Raw genomic sequence first — 17,403 nt, 5'->3', positions numbered from 1 at the left:
ATTTTATGAATTTTATCATGGAAAGACTTGAAACACCCAATAAGGACGAATGAGCTTTTATCGTGATGATGTATACTTTCCAAAACATAAATTTTCGTAGTCTGTTAAAAACACATTAAGATAAACATTACACAGCAAGCATGTTCAAGATGCGATTCTCCCCCTCGAAATGCAAAATGTTGCTTCAGGATTGGGTTGCATTGACACCCGAACTAATGATAGGGAGTGAAGTAATTGAACGTGTCGACCGCTTCACTTATCTTGGAAGTCTCATCAGCCCTTGTGGTCTGGTGTGTGACGAAATCTCAGCACGGATACAGAAGGCTCGACTAGCTTTTACTAACTTGCGTCATTTATGGCGTAGGCGAGATATCCGTCTATCAACCAAAGGACGTATTTACTGAGCAGCAGTTCGTTCCGTCCTACTTTGTGGCAGTGAAACATGGCCGGTAAGAGCAGATGATATCCGTGGGTTACTAGTATTTGATCATAGGTGTCTTCGAAACATTGCTCGTATATCCTGGGACCATCGAGTAAGTAATTCAGTTGTTAAGATACGGGTACTAGGTAAGGATGGCAGATCAATTGATGAAGTAATGAAACTTCATCAGTTGAGATGACTGGGACACGTGTTACGTATGCCCAACCACCGACTGCCTCGACGAGCGATGTTCAGTGGTATAGGAGTAGGTTGGAAGAAAGCTAGGGGTGGCCAGACCAAAACATGGCACAAATCCATGGAGTCACTGACAAGTGGACTGAGCCATGTTTGTAGGTGTAGACTACCTGGTTGGGGACCACGAGATGATAGCAACCGATGTTTAGAGACCCTGAATGACATGGCTCAAAATCGTTTGCAATGACGCAGGTGCATCCACTCTTTGTGTTCTCCCGAATTTTGATCTCCTTATTCCTCCTTGTATCTTTTTTTTCTCTTCCCAAATTTATTTCACTGTATTATACTCCTTTAATAACATCTCCAAACCCTAATCTTATACTCTTACCGCCTCTGCCACTACGAGATTCGAATCGACAACTGCATCTCTGCGCTAATGTGGTGTGGCAACTCAAACTGATGTGCGTACGTACGAAGTTCTATGTTGTTACTGACTGACTGACTGACCAAGACACTACACAATTTGGAATTCGTTTCAATACAATGTTATGCGTCAAAATTATTGACGGTCATTTGGACGATATGTTTAATCTACATGTGTTTTGCAGTATAAAAAAATATATAACTTACCAGATTTTGATAATCAGATGTTGTTTATAATAAGTTAAGTCGTATTGAGATATTTTATTCACACAGTATAGGTTGTTGTATAGTCAAGAAAAACAGAAAGAATTTTTATTCATAAGAAAAACGAATAGTTGATTACTGTTTCAAAAACAAAAGTGTGAACTTAACTAATTTTAAGGTAACGCATCATATTTTGACTGAATATTCATTGTGTTTATTAAAAAATTGTGATTCTGTTAATTGATTTATTTCAATAGTTGAATTCATGAGTCAAATAGGGCTAAACCACCATGGAAAACCAAGAGGCACTGGAAGGCTGTTTCGTCCTATTGTGAGACCCTTCAGTTATGAGGTAGTAACTCACTGAAGACAATGGTGGATGTGTCACTCAATTTCGTGGATTAGTTGAAGTTAGACATTAATGCTGTTAAATGCCGGCTCAGTGGTCTAGTGGTCAAGTGCTCATGCGCGAGGCTGACAGGTCCTAGGTTCGAACCCCGCGAGGCGAGGTCGTGGATGTGCAGTGCTGGGAAGTCCCACAGTAGGACGAAATGGCGGTCCAGTACTTCCAGGTTTTCCATAATGGTCTAGGTTCAATTGACTTATGATCTCAACTATTAAAATTATTACAATCTCCACAAAACCCTTTCTAATATTAATTGATTTATCCTTAAAAAAAAAAATTAAAATCTCAAGACTTTTTGAATGATATAATTCATGAATTACAAAGCAATCACTTGAATTCATTCATTTCTAATGAATAAGCAATATAACCTATATAACAACTTAATAATCAATCATTATGACTATTACAATCTTAAAAGATATTAACTGATGGATTATTGCTTAAGTATTCATAATTTCTTTAATTGTAAAAAATAAATGAATCATTTTTATTAAATCCTACATGTACTTTTTATTAATTACAAACTATTATTTTCAATCTTTTCTATCATTTGAATTATCTGGCAACAGATTGTTGTTTTTGTTTGAATTCATTATTTATTAAATATATATATATAAAAAACAAATGGTATTATATACAAATGTTATAAAGATTATCATGTTTATAATAGAATTTTCATATTTATTCATTATAAGGAAGACCAAATGTATATTAACAGACTGTAAATGTTTACATGTGGTTAGTTCTTGAATGATTTGTTTTGTTTTAATATTAGAGCAATTTTTGTTTTGTTTTGCACGATGAATATTGTTTGTTCTTTTTTAAAAAAAAATGAAATTCATTTCCCTTTAAGCGGCTTCATAAAAGAATTTATTGCTATAATATATTTTTTATTAAGCTATCTCTAACAAGTATTTATAAATAATTGTCTACGCAAGATATTCAACATCCATTGGCCGGATACCATCAGCAACAGCCTTCTCTAGGAGAGAACAAACCAGCTTCCAGCTGAAGGAGAAATTAGGAAGAGAGGGTGGAAATGGATAGAACATACATTACGCAAATCATCAAGCTGCATCACGAGGCAAGCTCTAACTTGGAATCCTGAAGGGAAGCGTAAAAGAGAAAGGCCAAAGAACACATTACGTCGGGAAATAGAAGCAGATATGAAAAGGATGAATAACAACTAGAAAGAGTTGGAAAGGATTACCCAGGACAGAGTTAGATGGCGAATGCTGGTGAGCGGTCTGTGTTCCTTCACGAGGAATAACAGGCGTAAGTAAGTAGGTAAGTAATCAAAAATTGTATTCATACAGTTTAAATTCAAATGAATTTTCAGTTTATAATAGTTGTAATTTCTTAATTAAAATACGAAGTTCAGCGAAGAGATCTCTTTTCAACGAATTGATTATCAAGCTCTACAATTGTATATACATGAAAACTTTGTTTTTTTAAAAAGTACTAATTCCGTGAGGAAATGTGAACACAGTTAACCATGACGTAATAAAAAAGGTTATAATACTAGATTACATATTACGTAACTGTGTTCACATTTCCTGACGGAATTAGTACTGTTACAAAAAAACAAAATTTTCATATATATATATACGATTGTACAGCTTGATAATAAATTCTTTGAAAAGAGACCTCTTCGCTGAACTCCGTGTTTTAATTTTAAGGTTTAAATGGGAATTATATTTCAGTTTCTTAATTAAACTTTTTTCCATTCATTTACAACAAAAAACAATTCAATAAAATGGTATATTTTTCACTAAATAAATAGACTTCATGAAATGACTTCAAAAACTTCCTGGAAAATAATTTGAAAGGAAATCTTGGTGAGAAAACAGAACGAACTATTCTTACATAAAACAATTAGAATAAATAATTGTTGCTATGAAATAAATCGATATAAGATGATCAGTAAATGAAATCAATTTTATTATTCTTAATCAATAAATTTTTTTTTTGTTGTTGTTTATGATAGACAGATGAACAAAATGGTTCATAATTCAATAATAATAATAATAATAATTTGTAATAATTCTGGATAAAAACTCATTGTAAATAAATAGAATGGACAGATGATCTTAAATTAAAAATAATATATGATTAAAATAACATTAAAATTTGATTGGTTATTATCATCCCAATCTAATCGAAATTCTATTGGTTGAAAATGTTCAATGATTTCAATTGTCATTTTAACCTGGATTCATATGGTTTATTATATAAAATGTATAATAAACATTTCTTAAATAATCTATTCTTTGATAATAAACTTTTTGAGAACAAAAAAGAATTAATAGTGTAGACAAATATGTAAATGACTTGACATTAGAATCTAATGATATATATTCATACAAAAATATAATGGAAATAATGAGTGAAAACTTTATGAATGAGACATAACATGAATGAAATGATTCATTTATTTACATTTGAATCATAATGAAAATCTAAGAACTAATTTGTTTAAAAGAATTTGTTGATATAATGCAATAGTTTTTCCTTGTCTTTTAAAGTTACAATTTGAGAAATTTAAAATATTATTGTACGAAAACAAAATGATTTTTCAACAAGATTTCAATACTCCTCATATATTTTCACCTATTCCAATGACAACACCTCAACCATTCAGTCCAAAAACGACTACTATATTATCACGTGAAGAACGTATGCGTTTACGTAAACAAGAACGTCGTAGACGTAAATTACAGGAGATTAAATCTGGTATTAAAAGATTTATAGCAATGCTTTTTTCACATATTGGATTATCTGGTTTAGTTATTGCTTATACAATTGTAGGTGGTCTATTATTTGGTGGTATTGAACGTGGAAAAGAGAAAGAAGTTAAAACATTAGCTTATGAATATAGAATTGATGCTTCAAATGAATTTCTTCAACTCGTATTTGGTGAACTACACAGTTATTTAGCAAAACAACGGCAAACATATAATGATACTATAGCATTTTTAGAATTTGTCATTGATTTTTTGGAAAAAGAAAAGCCAAAGAAAAAAACGTATTCTGTGGAGAATATAACAGATAACTTGGATTATAGGGATATAAATCATGAAAACAATACGGAAATTTTAATTACTACTGACTTGATTAATAGAAGTACATTTAATAATTTTGAAAATATCAACTTGAATAGTTCGATGAAAACAAATTATTTCAGTAACTTAAGTAAACTGAATACACCAAAGAATTCAGCAGGATTATATTATAAAAATGTAACCAATACAGTAAGCGAATTGGAATTAGATAATATACGAGGTGAATACTCATTAAAAGCTCAATTTGTTTTATTATTACGTGGTCGTGTACAAATAGCACTTATGGAGTTCACTAAACGTGTTGTTGATTTCATCGAAACTGATGGTTGGAATGGTAATGATTCAATGGAAGATTTAAAATGGTCCTTTGCTGGTTCTGTCCTTTATGCCATAACTGTAATCACAACAATTGGTAGGTGAATTTTTTTATTTATTGTATATTTGTAATGGGCTCTGCTTTCTTTGAATTCAATTTTATAATGTACATCAAATGAAATTATGAATGTTAGTAGGTTTAATGTTCTTTGAAAACTGGTTTAATGGGAATACGTTATAAAGTCTTTGGCACTATTAATAAACTACGTAAAGAAAATATGAATTATATAAGACGAGCCGTATTTATCTGTTTCGAATTTCTCGATAAAGTATCTGACAAGGATTTTACTCCTTAACTAGCTACTTAGGAAACACTTAAAATCAAATATACTTTAAGGTTATGAGTTCTCATCAATAGAAGAAAACTATGAAAAGTATGTAAGAAATGAGAGAATGTATAATTTTTGCCTGATCAGTATAAATAAATCATCAGTATGAACTCAAACAAACCAAATTACAATTAGTTTGTAAAGTAAGTATCTAGACATTTAGCTTACTAAAGTTCAGAAAAAGGTAATCTCTTGTCAAATACAATAAGTATTGCTGACTACATGGTGAAATCTTTAAAAAATAAAGTTATTAGTATCAGTAGGGATTTTGTGGAGATCGTAGTAATTTTAATAGTTGAGATCATGCGTCAATTGAAGCTAGACCAAGACTGATAAGTCCTGGGTTCGAATTCCGCGAGGCAGAGTCGTGGATATGCACTGCTGAGGAGTCCCACAACAGGACTAAACGGCTTTCCAGTGCTTCCAGGTTTTCCATGGTGATCTAGCTTCAATTGACCCGTGATCTCAACTATTGAAATAAAGTTATTTTTGTATATATCTTTACTCTGTTTCTTATGATGTCATATTTTTTTGTTACACATTCAAATTTCTTGATTTATATGGTTTCATTTATGACAGTATCATAATAGTCATATCGTTTCTAGATGATTTTGTTCTATCGATTAAATTTTATTACATCGACATGTGGGTTTCTTACACAACTTGATGCGTCCACTCTGTACAGTTATTTTTTTCAAAAAATCATAAAGATTTATGGTTTAGTTTAATAGGTTTGTTATTCTATATTCATTGAGCTAGATTGTTTTAATTGGTAAGCTATTTATCAATAAATTAAATACTGTACCCATGAAGGCTACCGTTAGTTTCGTCTTCTTCCTATTAAAAGTGAATACGTTAATAACAAATCTATTAATAAACGATTCATTTAAACTATGAAATCTGATGTTATGTAATCTTATAGCTTCAAAACTTATTCACTACAAATTATCTTTAAAATTTCAACTTCTTATTCAGTGTACTTTTATAATTTTCCACAAACTATTTCTTTGTATTTTGAATAAATCTTACTAAATATTCCTCAAATTAGCGTAAAAAGTAAAAATGGAAATTAGTCTAAATGCTAGGTGATCTTTATGTAGAAAAGGTTAAATTTCCAAAGTATCTACTAAATGATTGTGTTGCTGAAAAAAACCCCTCACAGTCTTGTTTTTAAAATATTCAACGTTTAATGTTTGAATTCATTCTGTTTATTTAATCATATAAATGAATGTAAAAATCACGAAGTTCAGCTGACGAGTCACAAATAAGGCAAAACGCGCGTCCTGAATTTCACTGCTACCCACTCTCCATCTTTGTTTAGAATGCTTGTGACTTAATGCTATATCGAGGCGATCCCTACAGGATGCACATATACCAACAAGAAACTGATCAATTGCAATCCTAAATAACAATGGGAAGATATAAGTAAAACAATACCAACTGAATTCATGTAGCGATGTTTAGAAAAAGATCTTAGAATTAATTATTCAGTGGTTATATGTTTTTATACCAAAGCTATCTGTATGGATTCTCAGTGGTTAATTTTCACATTTAGATAACATACATAAATAGTACTGGCGTGTTACCAAATAATTTAACAAAGATACCTGAAAAGAAAACTTCTAAGTAAATTACATACAATATTATACTGTGGTGAAACCTTTTTGTCTCGAATTGGAAAATTCATCCTCCAGCTTCTCCTTATAGTTCTTACTTGTAAAATATATTTTAAAATGTATGTAGTGATACATGAAATTGGATAATTATGTAGCTTTCAAAACATTACTATTAGATGTAAAGTAGTAAGGAAATGACTGAATAGTTTTAATTAATTTTACATCCGTTATATATATACAGTTTGCAATTAATGGATAATTGTAACTTACCTGGTTGGTTTGTATAAAAAACCGTTTTTTTCCCAAATGAACATCAGCTGGCAAAATACTCAAAAACAAGGGACATGAACTACTGTTTAATCATCGTTTTTTATTCAAGGTAATCATTAATTTTAACAGTATAATTATTACCCAACAACAGACATTCGTAATTTGGGTAGTCTGATCCAAAATAGTCTTGTTTTCGATCCTATGTGATATACAATCTCGATTGATTGCTATTAAATATTAGTTTAGACAATTGGAAGAAAAAGTCCTTTGTGTAATGTTTATGAATCAATGTAGGATTTACCGGTATGTTTCAAACATAAGATGGATCACCAGAAATATGTGATAAGTGAATGTACAGGTGAAAACTTGGACTTATTGCATTTTACAGAAATTGTATTTTACCGAAATTCCAGATAAGTCAGAGATAATTTTTTCTCTAGCCGACAATGGATTGTATCAAATGATGAACTTACAGCTTATGCTGCATATACAGTTGCAATTAGGTACTAAATTAGGATACAATGATTGAGATCTGTAATTGGAATCTTTACAGATTACCATAAATAAAAAAATTATCTCCAGATTACTTGAATTGACAATTTTACTTCATCAATTCGATCTTGATTTTCTGATCAGGTTTTTTTCATAAATATAATGGTCACTTCAAAGTGTTCAACAGAAGCTATTAATTACCATTTATAAATCCAGAAACATTAAAATATCTCGGACCACATAGTTTTCTAATAAAGAAACATCCGACAGGTACTCGTAAAAATCAATGTATTTGTAATTTATGTTAAAGCATGAATTAGTTCACTTTCCAAACTATCACAAAATGCTTTCTATTCAGTGTTGATGTATAAGCAAATCGTCAAATTGATAGCAACAAACAAACAGAGGTTAACAGTTGTTTCTGCAAAGCTAATTTACTCATGAATAGACTAAATAAAAAGTTTATGTAACTAGACGTAAATAATTTACTTTTATTGATAATCACACATTCTAACCAAACAGAAAAATAATAATACTGCAATAAATTTTCTTTCTAATCTGAAGTCATACCTGGTTATGTGTAAAGAGTAACCATAAAAATCAATTTAAGGTTATAAATGTTTATTGAAGTCGTTATCTACTAGAGTTTTTATATGAATGTTTACTAAGATTTGAACAAACATTTCTAAAATACATTACTATTGACTTCAAAGAAGACATTCTAAATGAAATCACATATGTAAGATTCTCAGGGATTTAAGTTCAATAACTACAATGTTTCGTCTGTCAATCTTTCTTAAAGTCCAATAATAAACTGATGATCATCAGAGTTATCAGATATAAATAAACTATCAGCAATAACCAGATATTAGAAAGTTATTTAGTTATATCAACTACCCATAAAAATAACAATAACAAAAAGATTCATTTTGTTATTTTAAAAACAATAACACAGAAAATTTCCCTTGATTCCAAACGCTTTCTTTATTGATCAAAATAAACAGCATATTGTTAAACTATACGGCTGTACACAGGTGATATAATCCCATTCCATGTTTATGTTCATCAATTTGTATTATATAATAACAATCTTAAAGTATCATCAACAGTATGGTTCCAAAAAGAACAATGTATACATTTGTATATTATTATGACAATCAACTTTCAAATAAGCTGTTGGTATAGTGAAGATGATTAGACAAACTAAGATTTTTGCACCTAAAGTAAGTCATTCTAAGACAAAAATAACATGGATGACATATATATATATATATATATATATATATATATATAGTTTCCAAAACACTATCGTCATTTAGATTTTGCAGCCAGAAATTTTTTCAGAAAACAAACAACAATCATTTAATCAAATAACTGAACAAATATCAAAGTAGTATTATTATGGTTTTTATAATTTTACTATTATATATAATTTGATATAGACTCGTATTGTTTCCACAGCAACTATTTTATATGTTTATTGTTCATCTTTTGCATTTCATACAAGTTTCATGATATTGAATAGATGATAAGTTACACATTTTAATATACTTTAGAATAGTTCTACTTCAATCTAACTTAAATATTATTTTCATGTGATTTATCACATGTTCATTTAGAGGTATAACTTTGATCAAAATTAAATTATAATGCAACTAAGTGGTTTAAATTTAATTTGACAACAACAACAAAAAAAATGATTTTGCCGCCATTATAGACGATTTTAAGAATATTTAATTCGACAAACAAAATTTATATTTTAAAGTGACGAAGGTTATAATTGAATCAGTTTAAGCTCATCATCAAAATTACGTCAATAGAAGAGATATCAAATATTAACTAGTCTGTATGATGTATTTTTGTATGCCTAAGATAATTGAAATTAGATCCTAAACTGAAGATGCAACTGTACAGAATCTTTTACAACATGGTGTTGTTTTATTAGTTGTGCAGAAGACAGTTAGAACTTAGTATTACAAATTATGTGTTAAATAACAAAGGTTTATGGAGCCACTTGTTGATGAGCCTTGATGTAACAGGGCTACGATGATTCTTGTTTTTTGGTTATTTTTAGACAAATGTCAGTTTGTGTTAATTACTAATGTCAATGGATACATTTACAGTCGAAATCACGAATATGCGTTCGCGCATGCGTAATATTGAGGAGCCTCATACTAGGACGAAAGGCAGACCAGCACTTCCAGATCCTAATTAGTGGTTTGGCTAGGATCAGCTCGTGATTAAAATTGTTAAAGTTCCATAATCTCTACATATACCAATCCTTAATATTTTATCGAAATATTCACTAACCGATATAAGCTAGTCGTTTCATGATGGTGAAATTCGGCTAGGATTCATTCAAATTTCTATGATGATATAATCATTCTCACCTGGACTACTAAAATGGATCTAAGTAACTGGATTCATATTTTATGTTAATATAAAATTCTGTTAGTTTAAAAAATGATATTATGAACAGTACAAAGTAGTTTAAGTGAGCTTATGGTGTTTTAACTTCTATAGTTATCATCATCTTAACCTTGATAAATGATAGATTAAATATCTTGCTTAAAGCAATTAAAAAGGAACTAACTGACAGTAGCGTTATAATTACTCTCAGATAAGTATGAATTTTTGACATGCCGCACTTAGTTTATATACGTTCAGAATATTATAGTTTATGGTAAATATAAGAAAACGCTATTTCACGCAATCAAGCATATCCATTTTAACTTGCTTAAACTATATTTTTGGTTATTAAAGTTGATATGCATAGAGCAATGGAATTCATAACGTACATTTTATCTCATTTAGGACTTATCACTTAGATATACCTTCATTTCAGTGTTGATATTTACATTTTGACTAGAACCATGTGTCTTTCTAATTAAATAAGTCGTTGATATTACCAGTAATCAAGCCAAAAATTTGGATTCACTATGTAAGCTCCAAGACCAAACCATCCAGCTCAGAGAACAAAACTTTATCAAAACCATCTACATGAGCTAAAAATCTTCACCATCTCAATGAGTTACTGAGTTTAACATAACAATCGTTGCTTTTGAAATTGTACTATTGTCATAAAGCCTTGCTTGTTTTTACCACTAACTATAGTAGCCCCATTATTATATGAAGTAACTTTATTCTCAATAAAGTGCTATTAATTTACTGTTATTTTATTGGAATTATCATACACATAGTTCCCTTTATCATTTTGAAAAGAGCAAGAACAAAGATTCTAGCAGAATAACATGAATTCATTTTATTTCGTAGGTTCTCGTCAGCTGCTTACAACCTATAGTATTTAAAAAGATAATAATTACATAATGGGTTTGAATTGCTTACATGAGAGGGTTTATATTGAAGAAATATTCGTAAAGTATGACATGGGTGTAAATGAAATTAATAGTCTGAATATTGTAAATATATACCTAATGTGAAAGAATATTCTAGAGCATTAATTGTGACAACAGTTCAAAGGGGTAGAAACAATTGATTACATAATGAATAAACATTGATAGGAACATAGTGAATAGAGTTCAGTTGAAAGACTATTAATTTTTAAAGATAGTTGAAAAAATAAAATCAGTGACGTAATAAATATAAAAGATAAAATTAAAAATAAAAAATTTTTTAAGCTGCAGCGGAAGAATATTTGTCACCAAGGCAGAGAAAGATTAAAAATCATCTCCTTCTGAACACATAAATCAGGTTTTTGGCGCCTGATAGCAACTGCTTCAGCAAACTTCAGAAGACTGGAGTTTGGCTGCTTACTAATAACCTTGAATGATTGTAGGGTGTCAACCTGATGGCCTGTGTCAAGCAGAAAAACGAGTCACAGGCATGCTTAGAGAACTCCTAGAAAAGAAAATGATTGATAATTCCACTTACAATGATCTAAGACCACGTGGTTCACGCCTACCACATATGTATGGTTTACCAAAAGTTCACAAACATGACGTTCCCCTTAGACCTATCCTATCAATGATCAACTCACCGTATCATAAAGTCGCACGGTGGTTAGCAGTAAAACTAGAGGCGATTCGTCGGAGATTAGCAACATATACGTTAAAAGATTCATTCCAGTTTGCTGATAGACTAAATCGTATGAATGTCGCCGATAAGTTCATGGTTTCTTTTGATGTCACATCCTTGTTCACCAACATACCACTTTTTGAAACTATTGACATAATTTGTCAGAATTATGATCTCCTACCTTTACCAGCACCAGAATTCAAAAAACTACTATTAATGTGCACAACGGACGTCCAATTCCAGTTTAATAACACCATATATCGTCAAATCAATGGCGTAGCAATGGGAAGCCCACTAGGTCCAATTCTGGCAGATATTTTTATGGGGTATCTTGAAAACATGGTGCTTAATCAGGCGATTAGCGAAACGACGGAATATTCCAGATATGTTGATGACACGTTCATTGTCTGCAACAATAAACAGCATGCAATCCGCCTGCTAGAACGCTTCAATAATGCACATCCTAACATTCAATTTACTATGTAATACGAACAGAATGACATGTTCCACTTTCTTGATGTTGCTATAAAACGTAGGAGAGACGGGACAGTCCAACGTTCGCTTTATCGAAAAAGTACTTGGAATGGCCTTTACCTGAATTTCAATAGTTTTTGTCCACTCAGCTACAAGAAGGCACTAGTTAAAACACTATTTTATAGGGCAGAAAAGATTTGTACCACTGATAAGCTGGAAGAAGAATTGATGAACGTACAAAAATGCCTACGAGACAACTATTACCCACAAAAGTTTATTGAAAAATATAAAAAGCGTAAAGAAAATAATACTGAAGTAATTACTGTCAATAAAAAACCAATAACTATAAGTCTAAACTTCAAAGGTGACGAGGTTGCAAACACAATCAACAGGAGACTGAATACTGCGCTAGCCAGAACCTATCCGGCGGCCAAACTTCAAATTCTTTATAAAACAACATGTTCATTAGCTCAATCAAAGGTTGATAAGCATCCTTTTCATGTTACCGCCAATTGTATCTATAAATTTACATGTACCTGCCAAAGCAGCTACATTGGCCGAACAGAAAGGAGGGCATATCTCAGATTTTTTGAACATGTTCCAAAAAGCCTCAGAACAAGAGAAAGAAAGACTCTAAGTAGCGCAATCACTAAACATCTGCTTGACACAGGCCATCAGGTTGACACCCTACAATCATTCAAGGTTATTAGTAAGCAGCCAAACTCCAGTCTTCTGAAGTTTGCTGAAGCAGTTGCTATCAGGCGCCAAAAACCTGATTTATGTGTTCAGAAGGAGATGATTTTTAATCTTTCTCTGCCTTGGTGACAAATATTCTTCCGCTGCAGCTTAAAAAATTTTTTATTTTTAATTTTATCTTTTATATTTATTACGTCACTGATTTTATTTTTTCAACTATCTTTAAAAATTAATAGTCTTTCAACTGAACTCTATTCACTATGTTCCTATCAATGTTTATTCATTATGTAATCAATTGTTTCTACCCCTTTGAACTGTTGTCACAATTAATGCTCTAGAATATTCTTTCACATTAGGTATATATTTACAATATTCAGACTATTAATTTCATTTACACCCATGTCATACTTTACGAATATTTCTTCAATATAAACCCTCTCATGTAAGCAATTTAAACCCATTAAGTAATTATTATCTTTTTTAAATACTATAGGTTGTAAGCAGCTGACGAGAACCTACGAAATAAAATGAATTCATGTTATTCTGCTAGAATCTTTGTTATTGGAATTAGTTTTACTGCTAATTTTAAACAAAATAACAGTGGTAAAATAGATTTATTTGATTGAAAAGTTTTCATTCGGTTACAAATGGCCTAGTCATGTAAATGGCTTTCATTTAAAACCTAATAACCATCCTTAAAGTACAATATAATTATAACTTTTATTTGCGTACATTTCCTACACACTTCAAAACACGTAAGTCCCAATTCATTAATCAAGAAAATAACATAGTACTGCAGATGTGATGATTATCTTGTTATTGTTTATATCGAGTAATTTGACATTTACAACTAGACTCATATCTATAATTTACAATGATAACATTTATCTAGTTAAATGCATAAAACAACAATGGCAATAATCTAATAGTTGAATTTATGAGTCAGTTAAAGCTAGACCACCCTGGAAAACCTGGAAGCAATGAACGGCCGTCTCATTTTAGTATGGGACTCCTCAGCACTGCTTCCATGTTTTCCATGGTGGTTTAGCTTCAATCAACTCAATTCAACTGTTAAATTACTATAATATTCACAAAACCCCTCTCTGATTGTAATGGCAATAATGTTGAAAACTCATTCGTGTAAAATATAAAAATGGTTGACCCTCTTCGTATACTTGAGGCTTGAGTGAAATATTTCATAAATATTATTTCATCTTTGAATTTAATACATATTTGATAGACATCGGTTTTTTATTTAACTGAATATCCTTTTCACAAAAGTCATTTTTGAAAACTTTAGTTTTTCTGTCTTGTACCCTTTATTCACCAGTTAAGTTTATATATATTCAACACTTTTAGGTTCTTTCTAAAAATATTTGATTTATACCTATTCATAATATTCAGGGGTATAAAAAAGCGCCATAAATTTTGTGCTTCATAAGTTGTGAAGAAAGACTGAACGTAAATCAAGTGAAAAACAGACATCCAGTTTGATTTATTGCAACCATTTTTAATTAACTATGACCTTACTTTCAAACTTACTGAAATGCTTCAGGAGATTGATTTCAGTAGTTTAATTCAACTTCTAGTTGTTTGTTTCAATTTTAGAACAAACATATAACGCAGAATCACTTGGAATTATTAACTTGAATCTTCCCACTATTATTTACTACTGCAATTGATCAATCTCTTTTTGACATACTGTGCGTATTGTCTCGATATTGCCTTAATTCACAAACATTCTAAGCAAAGATGGATAGTGGATATCAGTGGAATCCAGGACGTGCGTTTCGACCGATTTAGGACTTGTCAGTTGACGTTCACTTTAAGACTCGAACCCAGCACCATTCGCGTAAAACACCATCGCGTTATCCACTTATCTAATAAGTCCTGATAGCAACTAGCTTGGAGTGTAGTTTAAATTCACTTGTTTTTGTTTATTTGAATCTTATCATTGTTGTTTAGGACTGCAGTTGATCAGTCTACCATTGGCATATATGCATACGGTGCGTAGATATTTCCTGAGTTACTGTAAGAAAATTTTAAAGCAAATTTCCTTTAAATATAATGATAAATGTCCATACTTAATTTTTTAATATAATTGACAGTTTAAAAAACACTTTGGAAGCTGACAAACTTTATCATAGTGATTGTGATAGCAATAGCAGTAACGAAATTTTAGAAAAAAATAGTATAATATGTTCTTTATTGATTAACAAATAAATTCCCTTGACATTTTATTTATTTGCAATCAAACCTTTATTAATTAAACTTTTTTTAGTTAAGTTTGGTTGGAAATAGTGTGGTGCGTGCTACTTATATTGATATAAGTAGTATATGACGCGAGTCAGGAATGTAATGTCTGGCGGCAGAAGATGGGGAAGATCAAGAAAGGAAGAGCTGGAATGGAAAGCAATTAGTATGGAAATGCAAGAACAACGAAGTTCGAGACAATTATTGAACATTTTGCAAATTAAGTATTATAGTATGGTTTTTCTATTTTACCAAGTAACTAATTTTGTGCTTAATATAATTTGATTATCCTCACCTAAGTTCTCCTTCACTGCAATAGAAATTAGATAGTTTCCAGTACCTGTATCACCTTTAATATTATATATATATTAGAGCTAATGTTAAACTGTTCATGTTTAAGTGAATGATATCAAACTGATAATTTATTATAAAAGAAAACTTTCGAAAGTGATTGAAGTAAAGAATAATTTTTAAAAATGATTCTTTATAGGCTATAGTCTGACTATTTATAAGTATTATTAAACATGGTAGCTATTTTATAGTGTAGCGGTACATAAATAGCTCTGTAAGGTTTTGACATTGGATGCTGACCACATTAGTTTTAATGGAACCACCTAGCTGAAGGCGCTCGGTCATGCATTCACACCAGTCAATAGATACGAAAATTCCGCCGCAAGCTCAATATTAAATTATTCATTGTTCCAATGTAAATGCTATTCGATATTTTTACTATTTCAAAGAAGTAAAACATTATAAAAGTAATTTTATAGCAAACAATAGAAAGCTTGGGTGTTTGATTTTATACCTTATTTATGATTTGGAAAAAAAATTGATGTGTTCATTGTGAATAATTTAAACCAAGATCGCAGTTTTAAAACATCATCGATCATTTTGTTAAATAAAGACTTTGTATTGAACTGAACTGTATTGTAATATTGAATTATATTGTTCAATAGATCACAAAGTAAGCATACTCAGTACAAAAAGGTGATTATCATAGTTTGAAAGCTAACCATTAATCCTTCAATATGAACTCATACCATACATTTTAGACTAATCTTTCAAAAGAATATTTCTTACCTATATTAAAAATGTTGTAGAAACGTAGTCCACTGTAGATAAATATTCTCTTAAATAATTACAAATGTAATTATAATGATGATATTACTGTTTCAATTCATTTCCTGAGAGGAATACATTAGAAGATACAAGTAATGTGAACATCATATTTCTTTCATTTGTTTATATGTGTACATACATATACGCATAGACTGTTAAAAAGAAAACGACTATATGAATGTATATAATTCTGTCCATTTAATTGTTTAGTTACTTAATATCAGTATTAATCATATAATCACCTTCATTAGCCACATTTATAATGTGGTGGGTATCATTGTTGATGATATTGCATAATTATTAAAAACATATCTGTTATATTGAAACCAATAACAGAAATTAAAGGGATATTTTAATCTATTTTAACTGTTTTCATGAATTTATACTGTAAGAACAAATATTTATAAAATGTTGATTTTACTATGGGATTATGTGAATTTTAAAAGGAATATGGGTTTTTATATAAATCCTTTTTGTGGGGCCCTTAACTTTGTCGTCATTTGGATCGGAAGATGTTTGTTGACGGGCTCTCCACTTTAGTGGCACGGGATCTGACCCCAAGGAGATCGTAATGAATGATTGTTATCGGAATATATATGTTGCCTATCCTCGTATATAATCATTGACTTAAACCACGTTAGACAATAAGGGAAGTAAATAAGTCAAATAACGAGAATGGACTTTTGAATACATATATTTTGTGTATAAAGTGAATGGAATACAACGAAGTAAAACGACGCTCGATGATGACGGCGGGCAAGCCAACTCCCATTTAGCCAAGCATTAATCAATATTTATAGCTACACAAAAATAAGTTACTGACATGTGATGAATGGGATAAGAAATGTACACACACCTACCCGCTCATATAAAGGTAGTCAAGATTGATGAACGGATAATTAACAAGGTCAAAATGTGACTCAAGTAGAACGAATAGATTGGGCTGTTCGAAAACTAGAATAAGTTATATGGGCTTAACATAATAACTGACACTACATCCCCTTGTAAATAACTTACTACTTAGATGTAAACA

At 30.6% G+C, this 17,403-nt stretch overlaps 1 protein-coding gene across 1 annotated transcript in view; it reads left to right on the top strand.

The window, feature by feature from the left end:
* The first annotated feature begins 3,909 nt into the window (after positions 1 to 3,909).
* MS3_00010772 (uncharacterized protein) overlaps positions 3,910 to 17,403 on the top strand; it is a 75,283-nt gene continuing 61,789 nt past the window's right edge. The window contains exon 1 of the mRNA XM_051219173.1: positions 3,910 to 5,123. Within this exon, the coding sequence (XP_051067660.1) occupies positions 4,217 to 5,123 (907 nt within the window). The 5' untranslated portion in view covers positions 3,910 to 4,216. The remainder of the gene's footprint in view (positions 5,124 to 17,403) is intronic.

The sequence above is a fragment of the Schistosoma haematobium genome, chromosome 2 (assembly GCF_000699445.3).
Source record: "Schistosoma haematobium chromosome 2, whole genome shotgun sequence".
Taxonomy (NCBI): Eukaryota; Metazoa; Platyhelminthes; class Trematoda; order Strigeidida; family Schistosomatidae; genus Schistosoma; species Schistosoma haematobium.
Note: the sequence above shows the minus strand (reverse complement) of the source record. Positions and strands in the feature narration are given on the sequence as shown.